We start from the raw sequence: 19,344 nt of genomic DNA, 5'->3' as shown, positions 1-19,344 counted from the left end.
GTACCGATACTTTTTTTTATGTACTCGCCGATACCGAATACCGATACTTTTTTTAAATGTGTCCCCAAATGCAGCCATGTCCCCCACATAATGCAGCCATGTCCCCCACATAATGCAGCCATGTCCCCCACATATTCCAGCCATGTCCCCCACATATTCCAGCCATGTCCCCCACATATTCCAGCCATGTCCCCCACATAATGCAGCCATGTCCCCCACATAATGCAGCCATGTCCTACATACCTTGATGATGCCGCACGTGCCGCCGTTAATCAGCGTGCGAGGAACATTACAGCTTTCGTTTGAATAGCTGTATCCCCACCGCGTATAGACACTCCCCCATGCGCGGGATTGGACAGATCATCCGTCCAATCCCGCGCAAGGGGGAGTGTCTATAAGCGGCTGGGATACAGCTATTCAAACGAAAGCTGTAATGTTCCCCGCACGCTGATTAACGGTGGCGGCTTTGCGGTTTGCGGCGACGGGTTTGCGGCGACGGGGGGGGGGGGACGGGACACAAGTATTCTATTTCAGTATCGGGGGTAATACTCGGTACTGGTATCGGAACAACCCTATTTGTAATGATGTTAAATAGTTTTTTTGAACCAAGCTGGTCCAATTTAAGTATTTCCCTCAGTGGGGATGCAGTGGCTATATGAATTGTATAAACTGTATGGTAGCCCAAGCTGTATACAGCAGCAGGAAGGGAACTTCCCATTCCTGTAACAAAATCAAGATGGGCCGAGCACTGCTCTGCCTTTAATACAGAGGTTTGCATTCTAGGAATAAATTTAAAGCTTGCTCCGATTGTCCTCCGCCATCCATAGAATATAAAGCTCCCTGTGAATCTCTGAGCAATGCTCACTGGTTGTTCATTGAGAACAATAAGCCGACAGCTCCAAAGGATGTCAGTACCTGTAGTTCATTCACTGAAGTCTGAATGAATGACATGGCTGGGTGGACAGAGCCCCGCATGGCCATGTCTTTTTTTTTTCTTAATTGTGACAGTGAATTCGGAAAGAAGATCCCCAGCTCGCTGTCACTAAAGGCAGAAGGTCGACAAATGGCTGCAGCATTGGGAACAGGTTACACGTTCCAGCCTAAAAACAGGAGGAACATATAACATTTTCCCAAAGGTGAACTTATTCTTTAAATCATGAGATAAATGTGGAAGCTTCCACTGCTAACCTCCAGCTGAATATGCCAGTTGTATCCTTGTGTAGCTTCAATACGGAGTCACTAACCTGGAACAGGCATTTGGCAGACTAAAGTCAGAATTCTTGATATCTATACTGGTTATGGGTCAGCAACTTAAATTACTGACATTGCAACAGGCATTTTCAAATGTTAATACAGTAGCTCTCAGTACAGACAGGCAAATAAAAAACTGTTCTTTTAAAACATTCACAATTCTTATTTATTTTACATATGAAATTCACTAGAGCAGACAAACTACATTGTAAAACCAGTTAACTAAAATAATGTGAAAATGCTACATAAAGGCTGTCAAATATGTACATGAAAATACTATTTACAAGCTAAATATTAAAGTAAATAAATGTTACCCTTTGACATAGATATCGCTCATTTCTTCCCCAGTAATGCTTTTCTCATCCAGAAGTACATCTTTAGTGTTCCATACTATCACCCGCAGGATATAGCTAATACAAAAAGAGACAGAGATTGGAGTTTGGTTTTAAGTCCAGCCAGAGTAAAGTTGGTGTTGGCAGTTTAGAAACGAAATGCTAAAATGTCAGTTTGTTTTATTACTAGTACCCCACTATCAAGACCGAGATCTAGAAAAATAACTATAGTACTTGACACATATTCTGTGACCTTATAGTTATTATAGTTAGCTCTGATGTCTGAAAAATCTGACTTGATAGAAACAGATCTAAGCAAGATCACCTACTTCTTGGCTTTGCGGGGCGTGATGTTGAAGGGAGGTCCGGGAGGACCCAAATATTTAGGGAAGACATCAACCCACATCTCCAGTTTGCCCTGCAAGGGATGAATTGATAGCAATTATGAAACTTTTTTTAAAACAGTTTGATAGATTGTAGAATTGGATAAAACATGTTACACTGCAAAGGCAAATTTGACCACTTACACAGGAATAAACTAACACATGAATTCTATTCCCATCGATGTGTTGCACACCAGAGTAAAATGAAACATTCACATGAGTCCCCGACCTTGAAACCCAAACATTACGGTTCTTTCCAGAGTCACACAGATTCACTGCTCTAAACGTTGGTGAGAACTAAAATTACAGCAAAGCCTAGTACACACAAGCTGAATGCTAGGTGACATTGGCCAATTGAATAAAAACCATCCGACATTCAGGCCGTGTGTATGGCAGCCGGTCTGACAGAAACAGGCTGGCTTTTGTCGGATGAGCATTTGGGAAAACCAGCAGCTTACCGGCTCCCATTTAGCCAATGGCCAAGAGCGCTGACCGGAGTGTTCTGGCGGGAGGGGGGCGCCCCCCTGTCAGAACACAATAGCACAGCAGGGGAGATGGTTAGTACAGCAGCTCCGACCAGAGCTGAGACTTTGTTTTCTTTTTTTTTTTTCAAATAACAATTTTTTATTTTCGAAAAAAGGTCAATACAAAATGTAGCAGCATTTCAAGTGTAAGATAATAGAGGTAATACAAAAATTCCAGCTGAATGTGCTTACACAGCGGCCACATTCTGAGACTTTGTTTTCATTCAATCCGCTGGGTTAACCAAAAAAAAAAAAAAAAAAAAATTAAAATAGTGGTGTGTACCAGGCTTAAAGGGGTTGTAAATGTAAATTTTTTTTTCCTAAATGGCTTCCTTTACCTTAGTGCAGTCCTCCTTCACTTACCTCATCCTTGGATTTTGCTTTTAAAATGTCCTTATTTCTTCTGTGAAATCCTCACGTCCTGTTATCCCTTGAGGGGGCGAGCAGGAGAGTCAGGACGCTCTCTACATTGCAGATAAAAGGAGCTATGTGTTAGTGGGCATCCTGACACTCCTGCTCCCCCCTCAAGGGAGGGGGCAAGCACAACACCCCACACCAGGGAGAAAGCCTTGCATTACTGTGTGTCGTTACAGACAGAAGAACAGGAAGTGAGGATTTCTCAGAAGAAATAAGGACATTTAAAAGCAAAATCGAAGGAAGAGGTAAGTAAAGGAGGACTGCACTATGGTAAAGGAAGCCATTTAGGGAATTTCTTTTACCTTTACAACCCCTTTAAGCCTGTCAAAAGAAATATTGGGTTACTATGGCTATACTCTAAGAATTGTAGCCGCTATCTGTTTTTAGCCACGGAGTTTAAAAGTTTGACCTGAAACATTTATGTAGATCGGAAAACTCAGACTGTCCTGGGTCACTGACCTAAAAGGAGAAGTTTACATTTAGAAAATGTTACAACCGTATGTAACATGTTGCGGCATGCTCCCCTCACTCCTGCAAGGGGTAGGGGTTCCTCTTCCCCCAGCAGCTGTTGCATTTAAAATTGGCATGGCTGTGCATGTCTCCTCCACATATGTCATTCATTCACAGGGATCTGTGACTAAAACTACAAGTCCCTTCTCCCACCACAGCAGACAGCTTGAGATTCTCAATGGACTGTGAGGGTGCCGATTGGCACACCCATAGTCCAATGCCACTTCCTCCAGCTCTCTAAAGCCCGTACAGACTGATGGTGCAATGTTGGGCTCCTGCAGACCCGTCCTTCAGTTTTCTGCCCAACAATCCGCAGATAGGGGGCACTATGCTTTGCAGGCCCCTGTGAGAAAAAATTAATTCACTTTTTCCTGCAAAAATATGTACATTTATTTTTTTTCCTTAAAAAGGTGAATTTAGCCTTTAAAAAGTACTAAATAGGCTGTTAAGCAAACAATTAGCATTTCAAAAGACAAGGCCCGCAATGGTAGCCTCTATGCATTTTGCACAAATCGTTTTCTGTTAACCTATCAGCAGGTTCTTGGTTACTAAAGGTGAATCCTGTTGATAACCACACTTATACTGGATCATCTACATAATTCATGTAAAATTGGTACTGTAGGAATCAAACTTAGGATCCCAGTACTAGAAATTTAAAGTCATCATGCTCCCCCAATCTGTTACATGACTGGATATGCATTTGTCTCATGGGTTGTCTGCCCTCCATGCTTTTCCTTCATGTACCCATTAATATGTACTTCGGAGTAAAATAAAATAGCAAATACCAGCTTAAGGATGACTTACCTGTGGGAGGTTTGGTTGGAAAGTGCTATACAATGTCCTGGTTTCCACATGTTCTGGAACTAGGCCTTGGTTTCTTAGTACATACAGAGCAAGCCTCTCAGTGGCAGGTCCCAAGTGCTGATGCATTTTCTTATTTGCCTCTAAATAAAATATTAGGGTGATGTGTTAAAGAACATGTTATCAAATTAGGCATATTTTGTTCTTGGAATGGGATGGCTGCCTTTACCTTGTCCTATAATTGGAGCGGTTTTTAAAATATAGAGTTCAAGGGCAACATGATCACACACACACAAGTAAACAGGTTAGAAAAGAACTCAAGTGTGACATGACAGATTACCCGTGTTGCCCAACCCGTGAATCATTGGCACTTTGTGTGGCTTGATGGGGCCCCTGCCAACACAAATCTGTGTTTTCATATTGCCCTGTTGTAGTAGTGATTTCCAACAGTCCCGTATAATATTATCTTCAGTTAATGACAGTCTCCCAAAGAATGTCTCCAGCAACGTCTATATGTGTACAGTCTCCTGTACGTTGTCTTCTCTGACCATTTCTTGTATCAGGTCTGTGGTCTCTGACCATCTCATGTATCATGATTGAAATCTCCTTTATCACATCTGCAGTCTCTAACCATCTCTTGTATTATATCAACAGGCTCTACACATCTCTTGTTCACAGCCTCAGACCAGAAACCTTTGACTATATAACCTTGTGTGCTTGTCTGACACCAAGTACTCATTGATTTGTATGTGCAGCCCTTTGGTGATATCTAAGGCTGGGTTCATACTTGCTGCAGCCCACAGCAGGGGTCCGGTGCATCCCTGTAGGTGCGGACCAGGTCTGAATTTTGCCTGAATTCACACCTGAAATGAAGCTAAAGATGCACAAGACCCTTCTGCAATCCGGACCGCAGCCACCTCGGAGAGGTGTGAACCGGCTCCATTGCGAGCCAGTCACACTCTCCTGTCATGCAAATTGGATGCAGATTTTACCGCATCCAATTTGCATCAGTGTGAACTCTAAGGCATTGTACACACGGTCGGACCAAACTAATGTGACTGGTCTGTCGGACCGTTTACATCGGTTCACCTCTGAAGTGGCAGTACGGCCTGATATGTGTACACACCGTCAGTCCAAAATCCGATCGGGTCAGAACGCGGTGACGTCAAACACACGATGTGCTGAATAAAACTAAGTTCAATGCTTTCAAGCATGCGTCGACTTGATTCTGAGCATGCGCAGGTTTTGAACCGATGCTTTTCTGTACCATCCATTGATTTGGTTTGATGGGGCAGCGGTCCATCGGTTCGGTTTTGACGCATGTTTTAAAATTTTGGACCGAAGGAAAACAGACCGATGGCCTATACACACGGTCGGTTTGGTCCGATGAAACTGAACTTCTGTTCATTCTCATCAGTTCGGTCCGACCGTGTGTACGGGGCCTAAGGCTGCACTCAAAGCCCACCATTGCTATAGACCAGTGATCATCAACCCTGTCCCCAGGGCCACTAACAGGCCAGGTTTTATGCATTACCTTGGAAAGATGCAGACTAGAATACTGCAATCACTGAGCAGCAAATGTTATCACCTGTGATGTATTTCAGTTATCTTGCAAAGCTGGCCTGTTAGTGACAATACACACACTGGCCACTTTATTGGGTACACCTTGCCAGTACCGGGTTGGACACCCATTTACCTTCAGAACTGCCTTAATTCTTTGTGGCATAGATTCAACAAGGTGTTGGGAACATTCCTCAGATTTTGGTCCATATTGACACGATAGCATCACACAGTTGCTGCATATTTGTCAGCTGTACATCCATGAATGTGAATCTCCGGTTCCACCACATCCCAAAGGTGCTCTATTGGATAAGATCTGGTGAATGTGGAGGCCATTGGAGTACAGTGACCTCATTGCCATGTTTAAGAAACCAGTGGCGAGAGGATTTGAGCTTTGTGATATGGTGCATTATCCTGCTGGAAGGAGCCATCAGAAGATGAGTACAATGTAGTCATAAAGGGATGGACATGGTTAGCAACAATACTCCGGTAGGCCGTGGCATTTAAATGATGCTCAATTGGTACCAAGGAGCCCAAAGTGTGCCAAGAAAAATAGGAATTTTTGTACTCACCGTAAAATCCTTTTCTCTGACGTCCATGGACGGACACAGCTCCTTAAGTCTTGACAAGTGGGTTATGTTCCCTGTTTACAGGAGAGGACTAGGCAGAAACATGTTAAATGGTTAAATACATGTTAAATTAACAGAGTTGAACAGCCCCGCCCAGGGGGCGGTCCCTCCAGACATAACCCTCCTCACTGCAGCATGCAGCCTCAGTTCATAACAAGCAGTACAAACCTAAAAAGGAGGGGTGGGAGCTGTGTCCGTCCATGGACGTCAGAGAAAAGGATTTTACGGTGAGTACAAAAAATCCTATTTTCTCTCATCGTCCATGGACGGACACAGCTCCTTAAAGCGGGAGTTCACCCATACATTTTTTTTCCCCTTAGATGGATGCTAGATGGATGCTCGTTTTGTCTAGGGGAATCGGCTAGTTTTAAAATATGAGCTGTACTTACCGTTTTCGAGATGCATCTTCTCCGTCGCTTCCGGGTATGGGTCTTCGGGAGAGGGCGTTCCTTCTTGATTGACAGTCTTCCGAGAGGCTTCCGACGGTCGCATCCATCGCGTCACTAGTAGCCGAAAGAAGCCGAACGTCGGTGCGGCTCTATACTGCGCCTGCGCACCGACGTTCGGCTTCTTTCGGAAAATCGTGACGCGATGGATGCGACCGTCGGAAGCCTCTCGGAAGACTGTCAATCAAAATAGGAGCGCCCAGTCCCGCAGCCCATACCTGGAAGCGGCGGAGAAGATGCATCTCGTAAACGGTAAGTACAGCTCATATTTTAAAAAACAACTAGCCGATTCCCCTAGACAAAACGAGCCTCCATCTAAGGGGAAAAAGTGTCATGTACGGGTGAACCCCCGCTTTAAGTCTTGACAAGTGGGACGTCCCCAAGCAGTGTCAAAAGGAGGGGTGGGAAATATATCAGTAAAACCAATTTTAACTTCACCCCAAAACAAGCAGAGCTCCTCAAACGGAGGAGATGCAACTTCAAACGGCCGCCTGCAAACGCTAGCATATAATAAGATGCACTCACAGCAACCAGGAAATTTTGAAAAACAAAAAACGTGAACGGACGACCAAGTTGCCGCCCTGCACACCTGTGACACCGACGTATGAAGTCGGAAAAAACCCAGGAAGCACCAGGTGCCCTGGTCCAAAGTGCCGCGACCGGAAAAAGGGGGGCCCGCCCCCTAAGAGCATAGGCCTGTATGACGGTCTGTCAGATCCACCGAGACAGGGTGGTCGACGAGACCGCCAGGCCCTTTGTGGACCAGACACTGACACAAAAGAGGGTCAGATCTCCAAAACGGAGCTGTAGCAGGTAGATACACCCGCAAAGCGCGTACCACGCCTGAAGTATGAAAAGCATCCTCCGTAGGATGCGCCGGGCGAGGGCAAAAAGGATGGACGGAACAATGCCCCTATTCAGGCGAAAGTCCGAGACCACCTTCGGAAGAAGGGAAGGTCGCGGGCGCTCCACCACCTAATCCTTATGGAGGATCAAGCATGGCGGCTTGCAAGACCAGCCCGCCAGCTCAGAGACCCCTCTAACGGAAGAAAAGGGCCACCTTCCGAGATCGTGTTAAGAGAAAATCTCTCTGAAGTTTCCAAAGGGAAAGCTCCTGAGGAACCAAGAGCACCAGAGTCAAAACTCATTGGGGAAGAGATGGGCCAAGAGGGGAAAGAATATGACAAACCCCCTGCACAAAGAGGTACCCACCAGGGAACGGGCCCCAAAGGGCCACTGAAAGAACACAGCCAAGGCTGAACTCTGCCCCCAAACGGTGCTTAAAAGTAATTTGAGATCCACACCAAGCTGTAAAAAACAGCAGGACCCTGGCCATCGAATACGTCACTTCATCTCTTCGCACCAAGAGATGTAGGTCTGCCAGGTGTGACTGTAGATTCTCCTGGAAGAAGACTACCATGCCCTCAACATGGTTGAGATGACCGAGTCAGACAGACCCGGTCTCTTAAAGTCTGGCTACCAATAGCCATATTGAGTAAGTTAGTGACTGTACAACAGAAGGAAGTATGGAACCTCGAGACAGAAGGACCTCTCGCCCTGGCGACGGCCAGGGTACCTCCGTTATGAAGTGCCCGAAAACGGCGTACTAAGGACGCTAATGTCAATCTGGAGTGATTAGGAACATCGGGATCCCCTCAGCCTCCACTCTATGGAGCACCTGAGGAAGCAACACAAATGGAGGAACGGTATAAGGCCGCTGATACAGACCCCCACAGGGTCACCAGCGCAACTTACGCGTTAGTACCAGAGCACTAGACCTGGTCACTACTTCGACATCCTTGCGGTGGAGACGAGCGGCCAGGAGATCCACAAATGGAAAAAAACCAAGGCGAGCCCGGGCCACGTAACGACACAGATCTTCCTGGGCTTGAACCCAGAGGCAACTGCCTGCAGGGCAGGCAGTCTACCGCTGAGCCAAAATCTCGCCTGCCCTGTGAGACTCACTTCCTGCAAGGGAGCCGAAACACCCCCGGGCACAGAAAACCAGTCACCCTGGTCCAGCATCAGGTGACTCCAGTAGTTCGCCTGCTGGCATACCCATGGTAGACCGAAGCCACGGTCGTGGCGTTGTTGGCTAGTACCTTGCAACCGCCTCGAACACGAGGAGAATCAAAGCCTGATCAACCAAATAGTGGGACAAAGAACGGTAGATAGGGTCCACAGCACCCAGGCGGCCTCCCACCTAGGTACTAACCAGGCCCGACCCTCGGTAGCCACCAAGATCAGAAGAGAGCAGGCACATTCAGGAAGTTGTGGCCGTAGGTCCATGCAAATCCAGTGACTCTGGGCCGACTGGACCCCCCCAGGGGTCCCCACAACCTGTGAGGCCTGCGTCCGTCGTAAACAACGACCACTGAAAGGAAGGAACAACTTCCCGGGCCGAAGATCTGGGGATCTCCGTCCCAACTCAGAAGACTCGGACTAGGTGGCGCACCTGAATCTGGCGATTACAGAGACAAGAAATTTCTTACCACCTGGACAGTATTTCCTGGAAAGCCCAAGTGTGGAACTGAGCATACAGTACCGCCTCGAAGAAGGCTAACCACAGGTCCCGGACCAGCATGCACCCCGGAGAGAAGACCGATAGCGTGATGCTAATACCCTCACTGCAGACTGAAGAGTCTGCAATTTCTCCAGGGGAAGAAGGACCTTCGCTCCCTTTGAGTCGGACTCAGGACCGGCTCCAAATGTTTAGCACCCGCCCGAGACTTCGGGGGGTCTGAATGGCTATAAACAGCTCCATTAGGTCAGAGACAGAAGCTGCCCTCAGAAGAAGGTCGTTCAAGAAGCCCACGAGGCAAAACCTCACTGTCCCAACAAAGTTAGGATAATTGCGAGCTCCTAGGCGAAAACCCTCAGTGCCAACGCCAGATCAAGAGGGAGGGCCACAGACTGACAGAAGCCCTCTCCCATCACGGAGCATAGAAAATTCTGTGACATATGCAAAATGGGACATGCATGTATGCGTCCCTGCGGGACTTACAAGTCCCACACTGTTCTCAGGCAGGCCGACAAGCCGGGCGAGGAATAAACGAGAAAAGAACTCTGTTCTATGGATAGGCGTAAACCCTATCTAGGACTCTGAAGAGACCACCTCGCAGACCCATCAGTCAGAGAGCAGGGAGATTCACTGAATTGTGAACCTGTAAGCCGCCCCCCCCCCCACCTAGAGCAGGGAGTGAAGGCGACTGCATAGGGCGTTTACGCACCCAGGGACAATTTAGTCCCCCAGCTGAGCCCTTGTCGGCCCCCGTAATAATACATACACAAAGTTTGTATGTATATTATGGAAGTGTATGCACACATGTCTTTGGAGGGTGGGAGGAAACCGGAGTACCCGGAGGAAACCCACGCAGACACAGAGCGACAAAGTAAACTCCAGCTAGATTGGTGTCAGTGTCCGGAATTCGGACCAATGACTCTTGCTGACAAGTAATGGAATTAACCACTACACCACCGCATACCATCTCTGAAACAGAAGCCCTGGATAACAAGGGCGCAGCATTCAAAGAAGCATCACAGACCTATATGAGGCCCTGGACCAACGGGTCCGCTAGCCTAATATCCTTGGTACAGAGACGGTGCTCCTCCACTGTCTGGTGCAAAATGCTCACTCAGAAATCGACTGAGACTCCAGAGTAGTAGCCACAATAGGCCGCAAGACGGACCGCAGCATGGTAAACATGACAAGGGCCAGTACCTCGGATCTTCCAACAGCCAGATCCATACAAGCGGGGACTCCCGTAATAGGGAGCGTGGTCAGCTATACATGACACCCGGAGGATCCCCTGAAAGGGCTCTCCTCAAAAGGGCACTGAACCGCCAGGCGGTGAGGGACTACCTCAGCGGCTTTTCTCATTCCGCATCTTAGAAATTATTAAAGAAAGGCAAGAAGGAGAGGACCTACACAGAGCGGTCTGATTTGTGAGATCCAAAAAAAGACCGAGCCCTCGGCGGAAACACAGCTGCACTATACAGCTTAAGAGAGTCCCTTACAGCAGTGAGAAGCGCACCCATAAATGCCTTATCCTGCTTCTTTTTTTTTTTTTTTTTTTACTACCCAGGTACCTGGTCCATGGCTCCATAGCAGAAAAAACAAAACTACCCCCCTGAGGTTGGGACTTTAAAAGGTGACAAAAAAAAAAAGTCATATAGACCATGGAAAAAAACAAACACATATGGTCACAAATTCAATATTACGGAGCATTCCCCAGGGGATAACGGAGGGAGGGGGCACTCTTAACCCCCGCCCGTCCGCATTCCGCCCCCAGCCTGGCCCAAAAGTGTCCAGGGCTAATCCCAGGAGATCCCAGGTGCTAACACCTGCCGCTGAGCATGTTGGGGGAAGGACCAGATACTGACTCCAAATATAAAAGACATTTACATGTGTATGTAATACCTGTCTCAACATAAAAACTGACGCTCCCAGGGCCCTATACAGGGCATCTTACCCACTTGCTGCGCTGACCCGGGGAGTTAAAAACTTATCCCAATATAAGTCTGTTAGCATAGCCAGGGGACTCACCTCAGGAGGAGACTGCCCAGCGCTGCCTACCGCTCTCATCACACAGCGTGTGGAGAGGAAAGAAACCATGAAGGAACTGCTGTGTCTGCAGGGACCTGTGTGCGCCTTAGATACAGCATTGGGGTCAGAACTGCACAAAGATGGCCGCCCGCTGCACATGGCGCGGCTACGACAAAAATGGCCGCCAATGGGAGTTTTCAATGTAATTGAAAACCTTCCTGTCAGGACCGTTAAGGTAAGTACTCACCGAGGCCGAGATGCCGAGGGCGGCTACCTTTGCGACTCTGTGCACCTCACCCCCTGGAGGTGGTAACAGCGAGGAGGGGCACAAAGAGGCACCGGCTACCAGCAGCGGAAGATGGCAAGACGAGAATCACTGGAGATGTGATGCGAAGACACCAGGGGAGCTGTGGTAGATATAGCAGAGATGCAGGTGCAAAAACAAAGTCCAGAAGGCTGGGAGCCCGTTCAGGTCAGGACAGAGCAATCCAAGAAGCAAGCCAAATGGTCAGGGGTTCCGGAAGGCAGAGAGTCCAAGTCAGTAAGCCAATGGTCAAAGGGAGTGGAGACGGCAGCAGGTCCAATAAACAATCCAGGGGTCAAGTGCAGGAGAAGGCAAAAGAGTAGTCAAGTCCAGATCCGGGTCAAACCGGTAAAGGTTCAGGTTTCTTCAAGGTGTTTCAAACAAGGTAAAGCTGACAACGAACCAGCCATTTGCAAGGAGGAAGGGGCTGGCTTAAATAGGCCGCTCAGGCCACTGATTGGTCCAAAGTAGCACAGGTTCAGAACCAGGCTCCAACGGACAGCAAGCAGAATAACACTGAGCAGTGGCTCAGAGGCAAAGAGCTGGACCTGTAATGGAGAGGTCCTGGGTTCGATTCCACCCAGAGCCAACTGGGCGATCATGACACTTCCAAAAAATGGCGCCAGCGTTGGCCAAACGGCGGCAAAACGCCACATTTTAAACAGGGAAAGCCTCCTAGAGCCTTTACAGTGAAAACCCCCACAGGAAAAACCCAGTATCAGACAGTAAAAGGTGCCAGATAACACAGCCCTCTGAGGAAAGCCCCCCCCCCGGACAGCGTGCCTTAGCAATGCAGCAGAAAGGAGCAGGGAAGGGAGGAGTGCTCCTCCACTGTCAGAGCACCTCCGAACCCCAGGAATGCCCAGCCGTACCAACCCACCGAAGTAGGAGGGACTGTACTTACCCGTTCGAGCGAGGACTCGCTGACGCATTCCTGACAGACCTACAACCGCAATGGAGGTAGCTGTCGGCCCGGTCCACTGTGAGTGAGGCAACACCACAGCCCAGTCATATGTGGACCTCGGAGCAAAGCTCACTGCCACCTCAGGAGTCATGAGGTATGGCATGGCAGACCAAGCCTCTTTGCATAGGTGTGTCCACGCTTGCTGGTCGGACTGAGTAGACTACAAGGATCTATAATATCCAGCCTGTCACTCAGCCGAAAGTTGAAAGAAGATTCTTCAAGAAAAAGTGAAAATAAAATAAGATATAATAAAATAAAATTTCTCCTCAGGGCGCTGGGCCCAAAGGGAGCCATACGTCCTTCTCCTTTGCTAGGCAGAACGAAACTGAGGCTGCATGCTCCAGTGAGGAGGGTTATGTCTGGAGGGACCGCCCCCTGGGCGGGGCTGTTCAACTCTGTTAATGTAACATGTATTTAACCATTTAACATGTTTCTGCCTAGTCCTCTCCTGTAAACAGGGAACATAACCCACTTGTCAAGACTTAAGGAGCCGTGTCCGTCCATGGACGATAAGAGAAATATCCCCCACACCATTACATCACAAGCCTGAACCGTAAAATACAGGACAGGATGGATCCATGCTTTCATGTTGTTTACACAAAATTACGACTCTATCATCTGAATGTCACAGTGGAAAATCGGGACTCAGAACAGGCAACGTTTTTCCAATCTTGTATTGTTCAATTTTGGAGAATTTAAGAATTGAAGCCTCAGTCTCCTGTTCTTAGCCGATAGGAGCGACACCCAGTGTGGTCTTTTGCCGCTGTAGCCCATCTGCTTAAAGGTTGGATGTGTTGTGCATTCAGAGACGGTATTCTGCATAACTTGGTTGTAACGCATGGTTATTCGAGTTACTGTTGCCTTTCGACCATCTCGAACCAGTCTGCCCATTCTCCTGACATCAACAAGGCATTTTCATCCACACAATAGCCACTCAGTGGATATTTTCTCTATTTCGGACCAATCCCTGTAAACCCTAGAGATTTAGTGTGAAAATCCCAGTAGATCAGCAGTTTTTGAAATACCGTCTGACACCAACAACCATGTCACATTCAAAGACATTTAAATCCCCTTTCTCCCCTATTCTGATGATTGGTTTGAATGTCAGCAAATCCTCACCACATCTAGGTGCATAAAAGCATTCAGTTGCTGCCATGTGATCGGCTGATTAGCGATTTGTGTTGCCAAACAATTGAACAGGTGTACCCAATAAAGTGGTCGGTGAGTGTAAATACAATTGTAACATTTATAATCCAAAATGGTAAGATTCATTAACCACTTTCCACCCAAAGACGTCATAGGACATCCTGGACTTTCAGTGGGGGTACCTGAACGATGCTTGCAGCTACAGGCATTATTCAGATATCCATCTTTTCAGCCGGCGATTCTGTGCACCATAGTTATGATCATCGCAGCAGTTCCACCGCTTAATTGTTCTAATAGGCTACGGGAGGGGACGTCCCCCCCCCTCCCACCGACATCCAGTGCTTCTCTGGGCTCTCCCGTGGCATCGGGGACCCGGAGAAACAATCTGCTGGCGCCAGATGAGAAGCATAGAGATGACTGGTGACCAGATGGTCACCAGTCATCTCTAGGATATTCGGCGGTCCAGGCACGACATTATGACGTCACGCCCGGGTATGCGGAAGTAAACAAAGCGGCAATCGCGGCTGTCGGTATTAGATCAGTGAATTTTTATCCTGACCTTATGCTTTCCAGCCTGGAGGAAAGAAGTGGGTCTTATTGACCCCGCCTCTCTCCATGAAGAGTACCTGTCATGAGACATTCATATTACAAGGGATGTTTACATTCCTTGTAATAGGAATAAAAGGAATAAAACAAAAAAAGTGTAAAAATAAAAAAAAGGAAAATAAAAAAATAAAATTTAAAATGCCCCTGTCCCCAGTAGCTCGCGCTCAGAAGCGAACACACACGCAAGTCCCGCCCACATATGTAAAAGCCATTCAAACCAGGTATCGCCGCGTGCGTTAGAACGTCGGCAATAATTCTAGCACTAGACATCCTTTAACTATAAACTGGTAACCTGTAAAAAAATTTAATTAAAGCGTCGCCTATGGAGATTTTTAATTACTGAAGTTTGGCACCATGAGTGTGCCCAATTTTAAAGCGTGACATATTAGGTATCTATTTACTCGGCGTAACAAATCTTTCACATTATACAAAAAATTTGGGCGAACTTTACTGTTTTGTTATTTCTTAATTCATGAAACGGTTTTCAAAAAAAAAAAAAAAAAAAAAAAAGACGTTTGAAAATTATTGCGCCAATACCGTGTGAGATAAAAAGTTTCAATGACCGCCATTTTATTCCTTAGGGTGTCTGCAAAAAAAAAACTGTTTGGGGGTTCTGAGTAATTTTCTAGCAAAAAAAAATATGATTTTTGCATGTAGGAGAGGAGTGCCAGAATAGGCCCGGTATTGAAGTGGTTAAAGGCAGAACCATATTCAAAGGGTCCAAGTTATATAGACTTCTGAGTGCTCCCACAGGATTGGTAAGACTCCTTAGTAACCCTTTTTTCCCCCACAAGTAATGTGCTTTCACTGACCTATGTAGTAAGGCAAAATGCAACGTGCTGGATGCACCCATGACAATCATATATTATCTTACATATTTCTCGATGGTCTGAACCATTCATAGATAAAATCTTGTTGGGTATTATAGGTTGATGCATTTTTCACATCATTAGTGCTCTTGTATTTCCTTATTAAGAAGCCATTTGTCTAGTGGCTGTAGGGGAATACAGGTCAATACAAGTAAAAAATAAATAAAAAATTCTTGGGGAAAAGGTCTCTGAAAGGACAAATGCCAGAGCACATAGTACTTAAAGTGGTGCTCCGGTCATAATTTATTTTTCTTTTTTTTTGCTAGATCGTACTTGTCACAGTCAATAAAACATAGCAATGTCTCCCCAGTCCATAAAGCAATCTATGTGCACACTTGACTTATCTTCTTCTTCTCAGTATCTGGCCGCATCCATGTTATGTGAGGGCACTTGAAGCCCAGTTCGTTTTCATTCCTGTATTTCTTGCTGAGGTGCATGCTGGGAAACCCGTTGTTATGACAACGCTGATAATCAAGTCCTGAGCTCCGCTCCACTGCTCTGATCCTCCGCAACCCACAGCGACTGTCTGACCCGCAATAGATTGTAATCCTGGGAGAACAGACAGGGGAACACTCGGGCATGACCAGGGACCTCTTTAAACTGCCCGCGCCGCCTCAAGGAGTTTTGTGCTGGCTCCATGAACAGAGGCTAAAATGCTGCCGCTCAAGCAGGTCACGCTACAATGAATGACAGATCTAATGCAGACGCGGCTGCTACCCTCCCCAGAGAGGACATGGACACTGTACCTCCCCTAGAGCCTTAATACAACACGCAGACGGCAGGCAGAGGTAAGATGCTGGCATCCTCCCCTGCTCACTCACCAATCAAAGAGCCCCTAGCTAAAATGACTCCTGGGAAATGATGACACTACTTTCCCAGGAGTCTGTGCGGCTTAGGTAGGATAGGAGAAGCACCGCGGTGCAGGAAGAAGGCAGATTAGGAATTCTGCCTAGCAACAGCGCATTTAAGGCATTTTACTTGGTTAATGACATTATTTTAAACCTACTGATGTATAGTTTGATTTGAGGGTGGATCTCCGCTTTAAATATTAAAAGCATGTTTCACTTTGCTCAGGTTCTCACAAGTATGCAGTTAAGAAAACATGATTGGTTTTACCAATGAGTTCCTATGTACATCCTTTACTTTTATGGAATGCAATCTAAGGAACATTCATTTTACAACTTTAATTTGATAACTAAAGCAGACATTTAGGTCTCTATGCTTGAATTGAGGTCTGGCAATATACGATTCTGCTCACCTAAGTTCTCAAGTATATAATCGCGTCCTGAAAAGCTGACTTTGGTTCCGTTTTCTGAATACACTGGCGGACGGACGCCCTTTAATCTGGCCACAGTCTGCAAAATCTGTGTTGGCTTTTGCTGGGCCCTCCACTGATTTATTCCTGTGCTATAAAAAATATACGGCAAAGAGCATGGATTAATCTTGAGTTGATTTTAAAAGCCAGTCAATAAGACATGTGCAAGGTGAAAAAAGATTTGGAATGGATACGGGAACAAAAAGGTTTTTATACTTTTCGATAATGAAGGACACCATTTAGCATCTTGCATCTCCAATCACATTCAGACTTCTAAAGGTAAATATGTCTGATTGGTGGCTTTAAGAAGCACCTTGTATTTTTTTACATCTGTATGAAAGATGTAGCAAGGGGCGTGTTCCAGCATCAACAGCAGACGTGCCAGGACCACCAAACGACAGAAGGGATGCAGAATAAACTGAAGTGCTGAGCTGGTTGTGTTGCCTGGAAAGCCTTACTGGAGACCCAGACTGAAAAAAAGCCTTTGAGTAAAAATGTACACTTACACACAGTAGGTTTGTGGAATGCCACAAAAGCTTCCAAAGCGGGAGAGGAATCGGTTTTCCAAATCTATAATCGTTTCTCCAACTTTCTCATCCCGTGTCACAGTGTCATAATCATAGACCGAAATCTTCAGGTCTTTCTCTTGAGGTAAGAAGCAATTCAGTTCGTACATTCTGGTGGAATGTAAAATTACAATATTCATTAGAATAGAAGACCCATTTTAAAATTCACAAACACTATATAGCATGCACAACTTCCAAAGACTGCTAGATATGTTGCCTTGCTTTGAAAAAAAAAAATCTAGGCTGTTGCAACAGCATATCAACACACACAGAACAGGAATTTTGGTAATTTAAAGTGGATGTAAACCCCCAAAAAAAAATTGATGTCACAATGTACAGTAATGATTTCCTATCATCTGTGCCCGGTCTTGCCACACAGAGTTAATCCAGCTATGAGCAATCCTCTTATTGTTCAGTGAAAAAAAACGGACTTACCGAGAAAAACCTTAGTTCGTTCCGCCACCTTGCTGTGACTGACAGGTTATTTACATATCTCATGCACTAGCCTGGAGACAGGCATTATTTTTCAATTCCCACCCCCACTCCTTTTCTGAAGTCATGTGGTTACTTTTCTGGATTTTGACTGGATGTTAGTGATCATAGCAGAATTCAGTGCAAGGGGAGTGTAGAGGTGGGCAGTGAGTCTACTGACATCATGACTCCACCCATCGAGCTCAGGACAACAGATCCACCCACAGAATCTGCAGTTTTTCAGTTCTTGTAACAGACAGAGGGGAGACATTTGACAGGTAAGGATACATGCAGGAGGCGTGTATATCCTTATAGATCAGCACTATAGCAGTAGTTCAGAAAGGATGAGAGTGGGTTTACATCCACTTTAAGCTAAACTCCAGACCTAAGACAAAATAATGCATCTCTCTAATTAATACATCATTAAATATGCTTTTTAATCCAAGGAGTGTTTTAACTCGAATTTGACTTGGTATCACTCTTGTAGTGCCGCAGACAGCAGCAGAGCTCAGACTGGCAAAGGGAGAAGCAGCACAAGGAGCTAATCAGAGAGGATGCTGATGAGAAAGAAGAGCAAAGTAACAGAAAGTTGAGCTCATCAGTCTGCTGCTTCTTTTCATTGTTCAATCATAGGCTGGGAGTAGGGACAGGGCTGTGCTCTGTAGCATACCTGTGTAAATATCAGAATTGGATCAACAGAAATACAAATATTTTTGTAGGTAAACAGTTTTCATACAGGTGCATCTCAAAAAATTTGAATATCAAAAAGTTAATTTCAGTCATTCAAAAAGTGAAACTCATTTTATGTAGATTCATTACACACAGGATATATTTCAAGCATTTCTCTCTTTACATTTTTATGATTATGTCTTACAGTAAAAACCAAAAAATTCAGTATTTCAGAAAAAGACCAATAAAAAAAAACATTTTTAATACAGAAATGTTGGCTTACTGAAAAGTCCATGTACAGTATATAGTATGCACTCAATACTTGGTTGGTGATCCTTTTGCATGAATTACTGCATCAATGCGGAGTGGCATGGAGGAGATCAGCCTGTGGCACTGCTGAGGTGTTATGCTGACACCTGATCTCACCCGGTTCCGCAATCCTCCGATTCTGCAGACGGAGGAAAACCCTATTTTTCCATCCGTCTGAGGATCGGATAAACACAGACAGACATTCCGTGTTCATCCGATCCCCCCCATAGGGGAGAGTGGAGATCTGACAGGGCGGTCTCTGCACAGTGTACGGGGACCTCCCTGTCATCCACCGGCTCAGTGGGGATCAGCGGAGCGATCCCCGCTGAGCAAGCGGCAGTTCACTGATCCGCCCTGTGTGAAAGAGCCCTTAGCCAACATTTCTGTATTAATCTTTTTTTCATTGGTCTCATGCAATATTCTAATTTTCCAAGACAATGAATTTTGGGTTTTCACTAGCTGTAGGCCATAATCATCAAAATAAAAATGCTTGAAATATATAATTCGTGCAACGTATCTATATAAAATATAGAAATCTCACGTTTTGAATTTAATTACTGAAATAAGTTAACTTTTTGATGATATTCTAATTTAATGAGATGCACCTGTATATCATCTGTGTATCAAGTCATTTGCCTGCAGTTTCGTGTTAAAGCGGTATTCCACCCGCAAAATTTTTTTTTTAAAAGTCAGCAGCTACTAACCGTGTAGCTGCTGACTTTTAAT

The 19,344-nt window shown here is 45.9% G+C and overlaps 1 protein-coding gene across 6 annotated transcripts in view; it reads right to left on the bottom strand.

The window, feature by feature from the left end:
• The window catches only part of MYOF (myoferlin), a 517,119-nt gene that overhangs the window by 308,501 nt on the left and 189,274 nt on the right, over nt 1–19,344 (bottom strand). For 5 of the 6 annotated variants that reach the window (XM_040361778.1, XM_040361777.1, XM_040361781.1 and 2 more), the window contains 5 exons: nt 17,110–17,280; nt 16,547–16,695; nt 4,222–4,361; nt 1,913–2,001; nt 1,566–1,661 (listed from right to left, as the gene is read on the bottom strand). The exons of the other annotated variant lie outside the window; for it this stretch is intronic. In XM_040361778.1, coding sequence (XP_040217712.1) covers nt 1,566–1,661; nt 1,913–2,001; nt 4,222–4,361; nt 16,547–16,695; nt 17,110–17,280 — 645 coding nt within the window. The remainder of the gene's footprint in view (nt 1–1,565; nt 1,662–1,912; nt 2,002–4,221; nt 4,362–16,546; nt 16,696–17,109; nt 17,281–19,344) is intronic. 6 annotated transcript variants of the gene reach the window in all.

The sequence above is a fragment of the Rana temporaria genome, chromosome 8, assembly GCF_905171775.1.
Source record: "Rana temporaria chromosome 8, aRanTem1.1, whole genome shotgun sequence".
Lineage (NCBI taxonomy): Eukaryota > Metazoa > Chordata > Amphibia > Anura > Ranidae > Rana > Rana temporaria.
The sequence above is the reverse complement of the archived record's forward strand: the minus strand, read 5'-3'. Positions and strand labels throughout refer to the sequence as shown.